The sequence below is a fragment of the Procambarus clarkii genome, chromosome 6, assembly GCF_040958095.1.
Source record: "Procambarus clarkii isolate CNS0578487 chromosome 6, FALCON_Pclarkii_2.0, whole genome shotgun sequence".
In the NCBI taxonomy this organism is placed as follows: domain Eukaryota; kingdom Metazoa; phylum Arthropoda; class Malacostraca; order Decapoda; family Cambaridae; genus Procambarus; species Procambarus clarkii.
This window is the reverse complement of record NC_091155.1, coordinates 20,634,822-20,651,424: the sequence shown is the minus strand read 5'-3', so window position 1 is coordinate 20,651,424 and position 16,603 is coordinate 20,634,822. Positions and strand designations below refer to the sequence as shown.

The 16,603-nt window shown below is 45.3% G+C and overlaps 1 protein-coding gene across 1 annotated transcript in view; it reads right to left on the bottom strand.

Annotated features, from left to right (window-relative positions):
• LOC123753918 (uncharacterized) overlaps nt 1-15,195 on the bottom strand; it is a 72,997-nt gene extending 57,802 nt beyond the window's left edge. The window contains exon 1 of the mRNA XM_045735888.2: nt 14,616-15,195. Within this exon, the coding sequence (XP_045591844.2) occupies nt 14,616-14,831 (216 nt within the window). The 5' untranslated portion in view covers nt 14,832-15,195. The remainder of the gene's footprint in view (nt 1-14,615) is intronic.
• Nucleotides 15,196-16,603: the final 1,408 nt, after the last annotated feature.

Genomic DNA, 16,603 nt, shown 5'->3' with positions numbered 1-16,603 from the left:
ACTTACAGAAACATTATATAAATCAAAAACATTCATAATACACTCATGAAAACCTGCTATAAAACTAATAGAAACATAAAAAAATATCAAACTAAACACTAAAAAATGTATTATATGGCTTAATTAAACAACAATAACAGTGTAAAATATCGACACATGAAATAAATGAAAAAAACAACAAAAAAACAAGGGGGGACTAAAGCAAATAAAAAAATCAGAATGAACTATTAATCAAAATACAAGGCTTCTGTGAGTTATACAGTGTACAATTGAACAGCTGAAAGATTATTATTTTAGGTTTAGAAAGGTTTAGTAAGGGCCGCAGCTCCTTGGTATATAAGGATTCCATTATTCTCAAATTCATGCAAGTATTTAAAATGTTAAAATCGGATTCCAGCAGAAAATGATTCAACTCATCACAATGATTTCTAATTTCCGAAAATGCTAGTTTGGATAATGGTAATCCAGTCCTAAATGATACTCCCCGATGCTCATATATCCTAATTTATTATTATTGTTGTATTAGCTTTGATTAGTCAGGGGTAGACTATCAAGTTTTACTTTGCTTGTTCAGTTCACGTAAGTTTAATAGTGTTAGTTTCTATTAGTTACTTTATTATAATGTGCGGAATGATCAGAGGGCGCTAAATATCACCAAGGATGCCAATACAAGAACAGAAACGCATAAGGCGAACGATATCAAAAGTATCCGATTCACCAAGAATTCTATGGAGGGACAAGTGGTCCCGGGGGCCGGTGCTATATATGACGAGGAATTCAAGAAGAAGTTAAACCAACACCGCTCCCCCCCCCCACACTCAGAGAATCACAGGGAGGCGTGGATATAAGGAGTAGCCATCTTTTGTTTATGAATATATATATTTACAAACTCTCATTTCAAGTAAACACGAAATATTTATTGATAAACCAATTATACATATTACTGATTCAAAACAAAAATTCTAATTAGGTACTTAGTTGCATAATGACTACACATTCACGAGACAAAAGCTAAGTTGGAAACTAAAGAGAAACTTGTGGGTGCGGCGTGTGAGTGGCGGAGGGCCGCGGGGCACTGGCCAATCACTGCCCCGGACACACATGACGTCACGCACGCTCCTCAACCAAGGCTGGAGACAATTTGTGGTAAGTGATGGTTCTCATGGCTCACACTCTTGGCTTTAACATTTCCCAACATTTCCCCACCACCACCCTCCTCCAACAACTAAATTGATCACAAACCGCAGAGAAACACTTCATATAAATCTGTGCTGAATCTAAGAAATGCATAGCCTAGTTTGTAGCATTTATTATGTCAAGTCTGCTAAGACACGAGGACCACTTATGTCTGTTGAACGGCCATGACGGGGGGGGGGGGAGAAGGGAGGGAAGGAAGGAGAGAAGGAAGGAAGAAGGAAGGACGGAAAGACGGAAGGGACGGAAGGGACGGAAGGAGGGAAAGAAGGAGGGGACCAATTTTTTTGTTTACCTGAAACATGACACGATTGGGAACAATTCTCTCCAAGACTTTACACGTGCAAGATGTAAGGGAAATGGGTCTGAATTTTTGAGTTTTAGGAATTGGTACTATGAAACTTTGTGTCCATTTCTTTGGCAAGATACCTTGTCAGAGGCTGGTATGATAGAGGTCAAGCAGAGGGTGGCTAGGGACATCATTCAGTAAGCATAAAGTCAAAGTCAAGAAATAGTTCATAAATGGTCTTCTAATAGGATCGAATTCAATATTTGGAACAGTCACAGAAACCAATACGAAAGATTGCATAGATCTATCTTGAGGTTATCTTGAGATAATTTCGGGGCTTAGTGTCCCCGCGGCCCGGTCCTCCACCAGGCCTCCATCCCCAGGAAGCCGCCCGTGACAGCTGACTAACACCCAGGTACCTATTTTCTGCTAGGTAACAGGTGCATCAGGGTGAAAGAAACTCTGCCCATTTGTTTCCGCCTCCGTCGGGGATCAAACCCGGAACCTCAGGACTACGAATCCCGAGCGCTGTCCACTCAACTGTCAGGCCCCTCTCGAACTATACAACCAGGCCACTAACATTCGTCAGGAGAGACAAAAATGGGTAGATTCTATTTGATATTTCGAAAGCTTGGGATATGAAGGGCGAGGTTAGTGTGTGACAAAATGGAAAGAGAGGGTGGTGGTGAGAGAGTATGAAGGGAAATTGAAATAGAAATAAGTTTATTGAGGTAAAATACACACAAAGAGATGAGGTAGCTCAAGCTATTCTCACCCCGTTCAGTACATCGTGTTAATACATACATATACACACATCACAAACAATAAACATATTACCAAACATTTTGAGAGATAAACATCTACATTTCCTCATGAAGGGAAGGGAGGAGCGGGACCCGCAGGGCTGGGTGCGTGGATCACTACTGATCCTGATTAATGTACATGACCTGGAGGAGGTAAGATCGCCCATGTCAATGTTTTCAGATGATGCTCAGCTGATAAGAGTCTAACGACCCAGGAGCACTCGGCAGTGGTACAGCAGGAGCTGGCAGGCTACACCATGGGTCGGACAAATGGCTACTGGAGTGTATTCCCCATGAATGTAAAGTAATGGGTTTACGGGAGGGCAGACAACAAGGCACCACAGTTTACGGGAGATGCAGGCAGAAAGAACGGACCACCACCTACTTTGTGTCTAACTTGTCTAGCTTCCGGGGATCAACAGCTACGCGGCCCGATCTCTGACCAAGCATCCCCATTGGTCGTCTGGTCAACCAGGTTGTTGGACGCGGCTGCTCGTAGCCAGAAATATGAATAACAGCCGCGTTTATCAGATATTCTTTGGAGGTGCTTGTAAAGTTCTCTCTTGAACACTGTGAGGGGTCGGCCAGTTATGCCCTTTATGTGTAGTGGAAGCGTGTTGAACAGTCTCGGGCCTCTGATGTTGATATTTCTATCTCAGAGTATTTATCGCACCTCTTCTTTTCAACGGGGTATTCTGCATTCTGCACATCCTGCCATGCCTTCTGGTCTCATGTGGTGTTATTTCTGTGTGCAGGCTGGGGACCAGCCCCTCTAATATCTTCCACGTGTAAATTATTATGTATCCTTCTCGCCTGCGCTCAAGAGAATACAGATTTAGAACTTTTAATCGGTCCCAATAATTAAGATGGTTTATAGAGTGGATTCTAGCGGTAAAGGATCTTTGTACGCTCTCTAGGTCAGCAATTTCTCCGGCCTTGAATGGGGCTGTTAGAGTGCAACAATATTCCACCCTAGAGAGCACTAGTGTCTTGAAAAGTATCATCATTGATACGGCGTCCCTTGTTTGGAAGGTCCTTGTTATCCAACCTCTCATTTTTCTTGCAGTTGTGATAACTACTTTATTGTGTTTAGTAAAGGTAAGGTCTTCCACTAATAGTTCCTTTACATTGCTTTTTTGTCCTATAGAGTGATTTGATTCCGTTTTATATATGGTTTCCGTTTTTTAAGTTTATTTTTTCCATAGCACAGGAGCAGAAACTTATTGTCATTAAACGTCATATTATTATCTGTGAGACAGAAAGGCCCAATTTACATCAGACTGGAGGTTTGCCGTGTCCTCTATATTGTCTACTCGCATGAAAATCCTCGGGTCCTCTGCAAATGATGATACAGTGCTGTAGTTTGTATCCTCGTTTATGTCTGATATTAGGATGAGAAAAGTTACCGGAGCACGTACGGTACCTTGGGGGACTGAGCTTTTCACACTAGATGATCCGGATGTTATACATTACCAAAATAACATGAGCCGCTTATACAAGACTAACACACACACACGAGTCACTTCTATATTTAGAATGACTAAATATTTGCCAGACGACATGTAGGTCCCAGTGATAAGAGACGAGGAACGACGAGAGGCTAAGACAACTACATTAACAAGTGTGGAAGGTGTAAAAACAGGAGACGATATCATCACAACTCACAAGATCCTGAGGGCAATAAGAAAATTGGACACAGGCAGGATTTTCCAATTTGAGGGTCAAGTGAAGGAGGGAGGAGGTGGAAGATGGCAGGACAGATGAGCCAGACACACACACACACGTGAGGAAGTACTTGTATACAGTGAGAGATGAGCATGAACCAGAGGGGGCAGGAAGCACCACACCTTCACCAGTAAGGACACTACAGTACTGCACAGTTGGAAGGTATTAACACACCGGGCAGGCGAGGCGGGGTCCTAGAGCTGACTCTCACTCCCTGTACACACAGCTACCAACGCGCACCACCACCACGTGGTCTCGCGGCCATCATTCTCACCTCCACCTTCCCAGCTTTCTTTTTAACACAACTTTGATGACACGATATTAGTGGCCAGGCCAGGAGACGGCGGGAGGTGTAGTGGTACAGTACCCTCCACCAGTACTGGTAAGAGTACCCTCCACCAGTACCGGCGGAGAAGCCTAAGGTAGTACTAGTACTATGTACTCAACAAGCATCCATGGCCCTAGATGATGGCCAGCTCTCCCTGCCAAGGGGCCCACCAGAGCCAGGCTGTGTACCATGGAGTACCTGGCCACCACTGTGGTCACCCACACCATACATCTTCCTATCTCTGTTCCCTCTCCCCCCCCCCCCTCCCCCACCAGTACCTAATCTCACCCACCAGTCTGGACAAAGGAGTACCACTTTATACCTCTTCCCCCCCACCCAGACCACCTCCAACTCTCCCAATGTTATGATGGAGCTTTGTGACGTGTGAACTGACCTCTTTGTGTATATGTGTGTGTGTGAGAGAGAGAGAGAGAGAGAGAGAGAGAGAGAGAGAGAGAGAGAGAGAGAGAGAGAGAGAGAGAGAGGGGGAGAGTGAGATGATGGGTGGTGGCAGACAGTTTAGGGTGGCATTAATTTAAGAGACTGATTACTGTGTACCTAACTGGTGTCACTGCTTGTTATAAATATTTCATGTGTTGAGTATTACAGGAGTGAACAGATGTAAATGTGATGAACGCCCCTTGTTGCTGCAAGTGTTGGGTGCGGTTCATATCTGAGTCTTCAAAAGTGTTCAGTCTGTGCACTTTGTACTCACCTACTTGTGCTTGCGGCGGTTGAGCTTCGACTCTTTGGTCCCGCCTCTCAATCATCACTCAAGTGGTACTTACTACTTGAGAGTGTAGAATCATGGGAGTAGAGTGAGTGAGGATGGGTGGGGTGGAAGAGAGTGTGAGGAACATGTACCATGGAGGGCCAGGGGGGGGGGGGGGTAGTGAGGCACCGTTTACACTCCCAACACCTACACTCACCTGTGCTCTTCTCATCCTTTTTTCTCGCCATTGTGTCGACTATTGAAGTTTCGGCTCTTGGACACCGCCCTTCCTGCCGTCGGTCCTTAAATGAAATACCTCCTCAGCCACATGTTTCCTGTCATATATATCTGTGACTGAAATTAGCTTATGTTACGGTATCGACACCATCACCGGAGTGGGGAGTGACGATTTCGGCGCCCTCTATGGACCTGCAGTCTAACTCCCAGGTATTAGGTGAGACACAGACAACACCATCTGTTGGCGGTGGTGTGACGTCGGTGAAAGGCTGCTGTTTCATACCTCAGTTAGGAGGTGAGGTCGATGATGATGACCTCTGGTGGGTGGCATAACGATATCAACGCCATCTAGGTTGTGCAAGCAATTACAATTTCAGTTCCCCGGTGTAAGGGTGTTATCCTAATGTCACCCAATATACTGTCTGTCTAGCTAATGACGTTTATATTCACAGAGGTGACGTAAGAAGGCGATTGGACTGAGAAGGGCAGTTCACCTTGGGCAGTCCAGAACTCCTGACTTGATCCTGTGAGAGGACAAAGTGGCCGCCGTCGGTAGTAACAGTGTGTTAGCTGCTGGCTTTATGTAGTGTTGTATAGACCGACGTACCCGGGATTTGGCCAAGAGGAGTTACGAGACGTCAGTAGTGCATCTGTTGAGAAGTGCTGCTAGTGTGTTGCTAGAAACTTCTGCCAGGGTGTTAGCTACCACTGTACGTGATTATTGGAGACCCCTGTCAGCGTGTTGCTGAAGCCCTCTGCCAGTGTGTTTCTGGAGAGCGGATGTGGAGTATTGGAACACTATAACGATACGATGTGTGGACTGGCCTATGTTGAGGAAGGTGAACTCGCCGGTGGTTACCATTGAGCGTGGACAACGTGTGCTTGAAGGTAGTGGACTCGCCGGGATTTGATGAACACTTCAGGTCTATAGTGTTCCGAGTGAAAGCGACAGTGTAAATGTGTAGTTATACTTAGAGATATAACATATATTGGTGAAGGTGTAATTGCATATTGTTTATCCCCCACTTATGTCTTGCACTTGCTACAGCCAATTCTTGAAACCTTACCATCGACTTTGGGTAGGATAAAAAATAGGTTATAAGACAGGTTAACAGAAAGAACCCAGTTACTGGCCCAAGCTGGCCATAACCGGGTTCTACTACTTCTCTACTTCATTTAAGTGTTCTTCTACCCTTACCCTCCAGTGTATTCTCACATCTCTAGCTTCAGGCAATGTCTTCGTGTTATTCACTGTGAACATTTTCTCCCGTTCTCTCTTGTCAGTAATTTTAAGTATTTCATATCTAAGTACCCCCCCTTTCTCTTTTTTTTCCTTCCTACAAGTCGACCCATCCTCCTGGTAAGAGTACATTCTGTAACAATCTGGACCATCGTACACATAGACGTAATGGGTAATTGGTACAATTCACTTTACAAAATCCGCAAAAAATACAGCTAAAAAACCAAGCTAAAATATTCCTAGGCCTAGTATAGCACATATATGTACTATATTAGGCCTCGGATAGCGTGTATTAGGCCTAGGATACGTTTTATTATCAAAATAAATACAAAACCTTTTCCGGTTTGTTCAAATTCAATAGTACCAAATTCTACTTTCTATTTGTCCATTATGCCAATATATCTACGATGGTTCACATCGTTCCCACAAACCATATTTAAATAGGAGGATGAACTGCTTTTTGTCATGGAGACCCAACGTTGGAGCTGCATGCTCTGAGGCAGGTATGATGTAGGTGATTGAGCGATGCCAAATGGTCCCTTGTTCCTGAAGGCTGCTTCTGATGTTCGCCACTGTTGCACCTACGCTGATGTTGTCCCATTTGTGTGCCTTTGGGGTCAGGTTTGATATATATTCTAATGTCTTTTTCGTTACTTGGTTTTGGTTGATGATTCTCTTTTATTATATGCCGTTAATTTCATAACTTTACATGTAATTGTACCAAATTTCAATAGCCATTTATCGGAGCAAGTCTGCTGACTGTTTGGGTTGGTATACATACTGGAGTGTATTGCAGTCTCCTTCTGTCCCGACAGTCTGGTTAACTGTGTACCATCTACAAACATTGATATATAACTACTCCCTTGGTTATATATCAGTCACATACATGAGAACAATTATTCATTGACTTTTTGCTTCTCACTCGCTTTACATTCTGCTACATCAGATATTATACATGTTTCAGTTCACAAATTTGTAACTGTAATTTACAAATTGTTCACAACATAAAACACACGGATATATTCATGAGATATGCAGCTTAAAAATTAATAATAAATAAAATTTTTGTTCATTAAGTAAAATGGACAAGCAAATTAAGAAAACATTTGCTAGCATGTCTTCCAATATACCTGATTCATTGAAATAGTTACATAGTTAATTGGACAACAGGACGGGTCTAAAATATCTTACTTTCACATTCAATAAAGTGTTCAAGTGAATGATTGAATGGTCTGTCAGAGAGCAGATTAAGTCGCTGAAAAATGTTGACCAAACCACACACTAGAAAGTGAAGAGACGACGACGTTTCGGTCCGTCCTGGACCATTCTCAGTCAACTTGAGAATGGTTCAGGACGGACCGAAACGTCGTCTCCTCTTCAGTTTCTAGTTTGTCAGTTCACAGTGTGAATATTGTGGTGGTGGTTGAGCCCCATTAACCTTGCAGCAGTGCCTGTAGCCAACTGGGTGTTGGTGGTGTTGGGGGGTGGCCGTAAAGCTTTCACCAAGATTGTTGGTGGCCGTTAACAGAAGCTGATTTGTGTTGGGGGAGAATTTGGGGGGAATGGTGATGGTGGTGTGGCTGTGTTAGGGGGCTCCCTTACGGTGGTGTGACTATGGTGGTGTGGCTGTGTTAGGGGCTCCCTTACGGTGGTGTGGTCGGCAGTGTGACTATGGTGGTGTGGCTGTGTTAGGGGCTCCCTTACGGTGGTGTGGTCGGCAGTGTGACTATGGTGGTGTGGCTGTGTTAGGGGCTCCCTTACGGTGGTGTGGTCGGTAGTGTGACTATGGTGGTGTGGCTGTGTTAGGGGCTCCCTTACGGTGGTGTGGTCGGTAGTGTGACTATGGTGGTGTGGCTGTGTTAGGGGCTCCCTTACGGTGGTGTGGTCGGCAGTGTGACTATGGTGGTGTGGCTGTGTTAGGGGCTCCCTTACGGTGGTGTGGTCGGCAGTGTGGCGGGGGTCAGCACACACACACACCGGACGCAGTTTTCCCATGGTTAGAGCTTGGGAAACTTATGGTTTAGAGCTAGGTACTCACAGCCACACCTGTCTCTCGCTCGTTGCCTCGCCGCTCAGTGCCACACTCCTCACTACAGCCACACTCTTTACTGGCTGCTGCATCAGCCTAGCACTTAAATTAAAACCCCGCGCCCTGCCTCACTATAATAATCGGAGATTCTCTCTTCTCCCTTATTCTTTCATTCCTCCTGCCTTCTCCCTCACTTTCCTCTCCTCCCCGTTCCTTCAGATATTGGGTGACGAGCCCCAGGGAGGACGTGGGTCAGATACCTCTCACAGGGACAAACTGGGTACACTTGCCACCACGAAGGAAGAAGGGAAGAGTTTATTGTTAAGTTTTGTTCAGCTTTATACACATTGTCTGTCGTGAGGTCCATAGGCAAGTATCATGGCCACAGCTGAATTCATACATGGGGAATACAACAATTCACACATGGGGAAATAGAACGTGTTCTCAGTAGCCTGTCTCACGTCTATATCAGACTATTCTAAGAGTCATATTTACATACAAAATTTTCTGAGTTGTAGAATGTCACACCAGATTTACAGTAGATTTGACTCCTACTGCTCGACAGGATTGTTTGAGACCTGTTTGATACCTGCTTGATGGGGTTCTTGGCGTTCTACTTTCCAAGCCCGGCCCGAGGCCAGGCTTGACTTGTGACAGCTTGGTCCACCAGGCTGTTGCTCGGAGCGGCCCGCAGGCCCACATATCCACCACAGCCCGGTTGGTCCGGCATTCCTTGGAGAAAACAATCTGGTTTTCTCTTGAAGATGTCCACGGTTGTTCCGGCAATATTTCTTATGTTTCGCCGATTTCCTCCTGTACACACAGGAGATCACATTCCTCTAATATTTGGCATCATCTGGCCCTACTCTCAGACAACCTGTACATAGCTTGTTTAACGACACCTTCATAACACGGCTGATGAGGTCAGCAACACCAGACATGATGCACGATACTTACTGATACACGCTGGAGACATGACAAAATCCCCATGAAGCCCACTATAACAAGACTGCTTTGGTTTGACACACATGAAACATTGAACTGTCCGAAAGTATTTTCTTATCGTAAGAATAGTAGAAAAATGGAATGTACTACATGAACAGGTGGTACAAGTAACTCCATTCAGAATTTCAGAAGTATACATTATAGCATAAATATTAGTGGAAGTCACTGGATTAGACAACTGGTGGCTGTAAACATGGCGTCCACGAGTTGAAATTCGATACTGAATTCTCAAACAGGTGAATACACATACACGAGGAAGGAATATTAGTGGATGTTATGGAAGGGAGGATGGTAACACAACATATAACATACCACCCAAGAGAGGGGAGGGGAGTGGAGGGTGTTCCCGCACTAGACAACCCACAGCTGTTGACGAGGGGCTTATGGAAGCCAGAGCTCGACCCTGTACGAGCGTTTAGGTGATTACCTTCATGTGGGAAGGCAGGATGGTGGGAGGGAGGAGGAAGGAAGGAGACGGAAGGAGGGAGAAGGAAGGAAGGAGGGGGGGGGGGAGGGAGGACACACCGTGAGAGCTCCACTACTACAGGTGACCACCAGCACCACCAGCAGCAGCAGCAGCAGGCGGCAGGTCTGGCGTGGGGCCGCGCATGGACCTCTCCTTTATGTTAATTACAAACCACCAAGGAGGTAGGTACCATCTCCCACCCTACCTGACGGTGGTGCCGGCCTGCTGGGGCCTCCACGTGACGACAGCTGCCGTGGGGCTAACTGTACACCTGCATATTTGCTGCAGAAGACACACCAACTCTGCGGGTGCATGTTTGCTGCAGAAGACACACCAACTCTGCGGGTGCATGTTTGCTGCAGAAGACACACCAACTCTGCGGGTGCATGTTTGCTGCAGAAGACACACCAACTCTGCGGGTGCATGTTTGCTACAGGGGACAGAGGAACTCAAGGCAAAGATTAAAGGTTTGGCGTTCGAAAAAATTCTGTAAGAACAACTGCGAGGGTCGTGTTGAAGCACGGCCCTGACACTCTCACCCCCTCCCCCAGTTGCTTCACGCTTACACTATCCTCCACTATTATCTCACAATCCCCCACTACTATTATCTCACAATTCCACACAAGTGGAAGCTGGAATGGCAAATGGGTGTAAAGAATGTAAGGAAGTGGTGGTACCCTGTACGGGTGGTCACCACGTGGCAGCTGGCACTGAGGGGTGAGGTCGTGGAAGCCACCTCCATTCACACCTGTAAGGAAAGGTTCGACAAAGATAGTGATTGTTAGAATAGTGAAGTAGACGAGGCATAAAGAGCTAGATCTCTCTTCCCTGAAGATACTGATACAGTTCGTCCTCTTGAGCGTTCCCAGTGTTACAAAGCTGGTGTACTAACGTGCCCCAACCTAACCAACCCCATGCCCCACGAACAGAAAACGTGGCGTTATGTCAATTTCGCGAGCTGCCACCATTTATTGTACATCAGTTTTTTGTCTTTGGTAAAGTATACTTCAAAATGGCAGGAGAACGGGTTGGCAAGTCTGCCTAAGCTACGAGTTATATATATGTTGCTTGGAGCAGCCTGCTCCAAGCAACAGCCTATTGGACCAAGCTCTCACAGGTGGTCCTTGGGCAGTAGAACTCCCAGAACCCCATCCAGGTACAATCCAGGTATGATACTGAGTACGGTCGGCGAGAGTCGGCGTAGTGACACATCCCGTATAGTTGGAACTCCCATCCTGGCTATATGCATCACGACCTTACAGATGGGCCTGGTGTGCGCCACCGTGGCGCCAAGGGAGCGTGTCAACACCCGTCCACAATGGACAAACTTGTCCGCCACATTCTCAATACATTCCGTTTGTGTACACATGGTTTATACGTCAGTGAGTATCTAATGAGCGTGTGTGTACATTAAGTATATATGTGTGTGTAGCACTTGTGTGTGTATGAGGCCCCAGATGTTTACATACATTAGTTATATGTGTGCAGTACCTGTGTGTGTATGATCTCTGCGATGTATACATAAGTATATTTGTGTAGTACCCATGTATGTATGAACCCTATGATGTGTATACTATACATACTGAGGCACTGCATAACCGGCCAAATACTCGAGACAAACTACGCCTATAAACACAATTAACCTGGGCCACAGTGATGGGAGGTGGACGCAGGAACAGACTCCCTCAATGGTGACCATTTAGACTGTAAACAATGTGAACAAGAGCAGGGACAAACTCTCCAACACTATTATCTGTGATTGTCCTCTTATCCCCAATGACAAATAAGCTACAATATTTGATTGTTCACATTCTTTTTTTTTTTTGCTGAGTGGACTGTAATTATGTATGCTTTTCATATGTACTGTAGTACATATGTACGTGTAAACATATAGATACGTAACGGTATATGTGCTTACTCCAACCACATTCGGTAGCATATAGTAGTGTGACGTAGGCTACTTGAGCCAACCACACCCAGTAAAGTAGTGCAGCATATGACTGAATGTTTCTGGTTGACGTCAGATAAGATGGTATACGATGACTTGGTGTGCAATTTTCATTGCGTTATGGCTACGGAAGAAGTATATTAGCCAACGGAGTCTTCGAGAAACAATTTACCTCAAAATATGACAGATGCGTTAATATTATCGTATAAAAGGCAGGTATGTTTTTCACGTTGTCGTGGATGAACAGATTTACAGATTAAACTTTTCATTAATAATTGCAACATTAGGCTAGTTAACCGGAGAATATCATGTGTAGCCGCATTGGGTACGAAAACTGGCAGGTTTTGTATTATTGCAGCTAGGAATAATATTGTGATATGCAGAGTTGTATGAGCAAAGGTAGAGAGGAGGAGGAGGAGGCAGGAGCCGGGCTCTGGTTACCAGCAGGTGCTGGTATACCGTCTTCAACACCTCCTGACTAACCTCACGCGCCAACCCCATCCTGGTCCGCTCTTCTCGCCTCACCACAACCCAAACTTGACGGCTCACAGGTACACCGACCACCATCACCCTACTCATGTGACAACAGTTGAGCCTCAAGGCCTACTGTATATGCATGCGAGGCAGCTACGAATTAATGGCTAACACACTCTTTGGTTATTATGTCCTCCAACCTAGGCCTGTGTTTTGAAACGTGTCCAGGTAGTTTTCTTCCTTGCTGCTATTTGGTAACGTATTCCACATATCTGTAACCCTATTTCTGAACCAGCGTTTATTTATTTTCATCATATAGACATAGGCTATTACGTTACTTTCCGCTGCTATGAGCAAGATAAAACCCCTCCCCGTTGCTGTGAGCAAGATAAAACCCCTCCCCGTTGCTGTGAGCAAGATAAAATCCCTCCCCGCTGCTGTGAGCAAGATACAACCCCTCCCCGCTGCTGTGAGCAAGATAAAACGCCTCCCCGCTGCTGTGAGCAAGATGCAACCCCTCCCCGCTGCTGTGAGCAAGATACAACCCCTCCCCGCTGCTGTGAGCAAGATAAAACGCCTCCCCGCTGCTGTGAGCAAGATACAACCCCTCCCCGCTGCTGTGAGCAAGATACAACCCCTCCCCGCTGCTGTGAGCAAGATAAAACCCCTCCCCGCTGCTGTGAGCAAGATAAAACCCCTCCCCGCTGCTGTGAGCAAGATAAAACCCCTCCCCGCTGCTGTGAGCAAGATACAACCCCTCCCCGCTGCTGTGAGCAAGATAAAACCCCTCCCCGCTGCTGTGAGCAAGATACAACCCCTCCCCGCTGCTGTGAGCAAGATACAACCCCTCCCCGCTGCTGTGAGCAAGATAAAACGCCTCCCCGCTGCTGTGAGCAAGATACAACCCCTCCCCGCTGCTGTGAGCAAGATACAACCCCTCCCCGCTGCTGTGAGCAAGATAAAACCCCTCCCCGCTGCTGTGAGCAAGATAAAACCCCTCCCCGCTGCTGTGAGCAAGATAAAACCCCTCCCCGCTGCTGTGAGCAAGATACAACCCCTCCCCGCTGCTGTGAGCAAGATAAAACGCCTCCCCGCTGCTGTGAACAACGGCCTATATTGTGATGAGAGCTACAACAAAGGCTACCTCTAGGCCTACTGTGAGTTGTGAGCAGCAGACGCCTTGATCTCCGTAATTGTGGACTGTACACAAAACCAATTTACAAGTGTTTTCAACAGAATATTTGAACACTGTAGAAATGAACCCCACCCCCTATTAACCTCACTTTACTCACCTAGTTGTGCTTGCGGGGGTTGAGCTTTGCACCGACGAATTTTGTTCGAACCACAACGCTATAAAGCGTAATTGCAGTACGCTTCACCCACGTACTACAATTACAAATAATCGCCAACAGAACCTAAACACCTAACCTATGCCTATATATGCACAATATGCTAATATATTATAATAATAATTTATATGTTAGAAAATTCTTGTTTTGAACGAACAGCATGTATAAATTTATGAATGCGTCTGTGGGGTCGACCGCTGGATGGAATGGACTTGAGTCGAGGACTGGTTGGTGCGTGGAGTCACTTTTGGGTCTTCGTTTGGAGGACGGACTGGATGAAGCGTTCTCGAGCAGTGCTTCACTGACGACCTCTGCTCGAATCGTGTCTAATTACTTTATCCATGCACTACAAACACAGTTAATCGCCAGCAGAACCTATGAACTCCTAACTTTCCAACGCCTACCTATACTTTGCATTTTATTGTATAATAATATTAATTTATATATGAGATAGTTTGATAGTTAAGAATATTATTAATAGTTCGTCATCCCCTTGTAAGAGGCAGATGGGGGCCGGGGTTGTCAGCCAGCAGCACTTCAGTAGCTGGTAGGGTTTTGGGCTGAGAACAAAACCTTTTTTTGTATTACAAAGTATGTTAATAGCGAGCCTGGCCTGAGGACGGGTTGGTCCATTACTCGCAGCACTCAAACTGAGTGTGGCTTCCCTTATGCTACTCCACTTTTTAAGTGCCTTTTTTAAATTCGTGGAGCCGCCCTGATCGTATGCCTCAGCCTGAAAATGAAGCGACTTTTGCCCGTTTCAAACTAGAGGATTATGAGGCAAGATGACTGGCAGCTGGAGGGAGACGTTCTTACCTGGAGGTTGCTGAAGAAGGCGGTGCAGTTGTTGGGGATGAAGGCGGGGTGTATAGCCAAGGTGAGGTCCCTGTAGGCGCCGCCCTCCTCCACCCTCACGCCCCCCCTCGCCTCCACCCCGCCCACAACAGCCACCGCCGCCCACACCACCACCCACGCCCGCAGCCCCATCGTGGGCGTCGTCAGCTCCTTGGGGGAACGGCTTACATGATGCATACGCTCCTTCCCTCCGGATAAACTCGCACAATATATTTCCCAAACGAATTCTTTTAAAATATTCCAGTCTTCACTTTGTGTGGGCAATGTAATCTTAGCCAATGATGGTATAAAACACTATTTGCTTTTTTTTCTGGTACAATTTGAGTTCCAGAATGACAGTTGTCACGCACTGTCTAGATGACAACACGTTATGTAGTGTGCACCAGAATGTTCAACACTGGTGTAAGCTCACCACCAACACACTGGAGTAAGCCCACAGGGAATATCCTGAGGTCCACTACACGTGTCGAGGAGCGCGAGGGAACGTCACACAACCTCCTCCCCTCACGGCTGGAGAGTGACTGAGAGGTGGGCGGCGCGCGTGGGGGGTGGGCGGGACCTGACTCCTGCTGGGTGTTGGAACCCGCTTAAGGAAACTCTATGGGAGTTTTAAGACAGTTTTTGCTCGGAGCTCAGCCCGTCCTCGAAACTTGAGATAATTTTAAAATGTGTTCAAACGCAAGTAACATCAGTCTATATAGCAGGTTGGCACTCGGTAAAATGAGTGCCTATGATTTTTGTTTAATCCTCTATTTTAATACGATTGTTAAAGCAAGGCGAGGCTATAACCATTGTTAAGTTCATAGTTATTTACTTGTAGTTGTAATTGTTTAATTGTATATTTAATGGTTATTAGTGTATGGGGTGTATGTCAAACTGCGGGTCACGACCCATATTGTGCCGCGCAAAAATTAAATGTCACGACAAACAAAAAAATCCACAAGAAATAAACAAGTGACAGAGACAATCTCATTCGCATTCATTGCAAATGAAGGGAAATTCTAAGCAAATAAAGGGACCTAGTCTCTGGAGCTCACTCCCCTAATGAATTGAAAAGCTGTCCAACTTTTGCCTCATTCAAAAACAAAAACAAAAAGTATCTAATTTCATCTAAATAGTTTCCTACCTAGTGCTTTAAACTCGCACTGTATCTAGTGCTACCCAATCCCCCAATATATATGTATTTAAGCCATACAACTTTACCATTGTGATCAATCCTGTCATCTTATATGTGCTATCAATATGCTTTATTGTGTCTACTAATCTTTGTCAAATTATCAATCAAGCTTTCAATGCTATCAATCAAAGCCATCAATGTGCTTTAATATACCTACTAATTTCTCTCAAATGTTTCTTACAATGTACCTGTTAACATTTTATAAATTTTGCTAAAATTGGCCAACTTAATATTATCTCTTAGATTAATGTGCGTACTAGTGGCTTTACAAGAATGTAAACACATCATGCTATGTACTTTCATAAACTCTATGTATCTTCTTTATATACAGTAATATATATAATTTTTTTTATACCACCTCTGGCTGGAAGAAGGGGCCGGACCCTTAGCCTCGGAGGAAACCACACATAACGCATTAGAGGGAATGTTTAGATCCCCTCCAATACAGTTTCTGTGTGCTTTCCTCCTACCACCCCCTTCCTTTTTTTTTTTTTTGCACTTTATTATGTATTTGATGGTTACAAGATATACATGCGTTGATACAAAAATAATACATAAAGTGCTTAAAGGTTATGGATCTCTTGGAAAAACACGACAATGGGAAACATTGATGAATGCCACAGACAGGTTCGATCATTGTTGCAAGTCAAACACTTCTTCGAATTCCTCTGAAGTTGGATTAGTGCCCAAGACGCAACAGGTATTCCCCCTCTGAATAGCAACACTGAGGCGCTGGAACAAGAAACTTTTTGCTCTCTGATATTTTGTAACT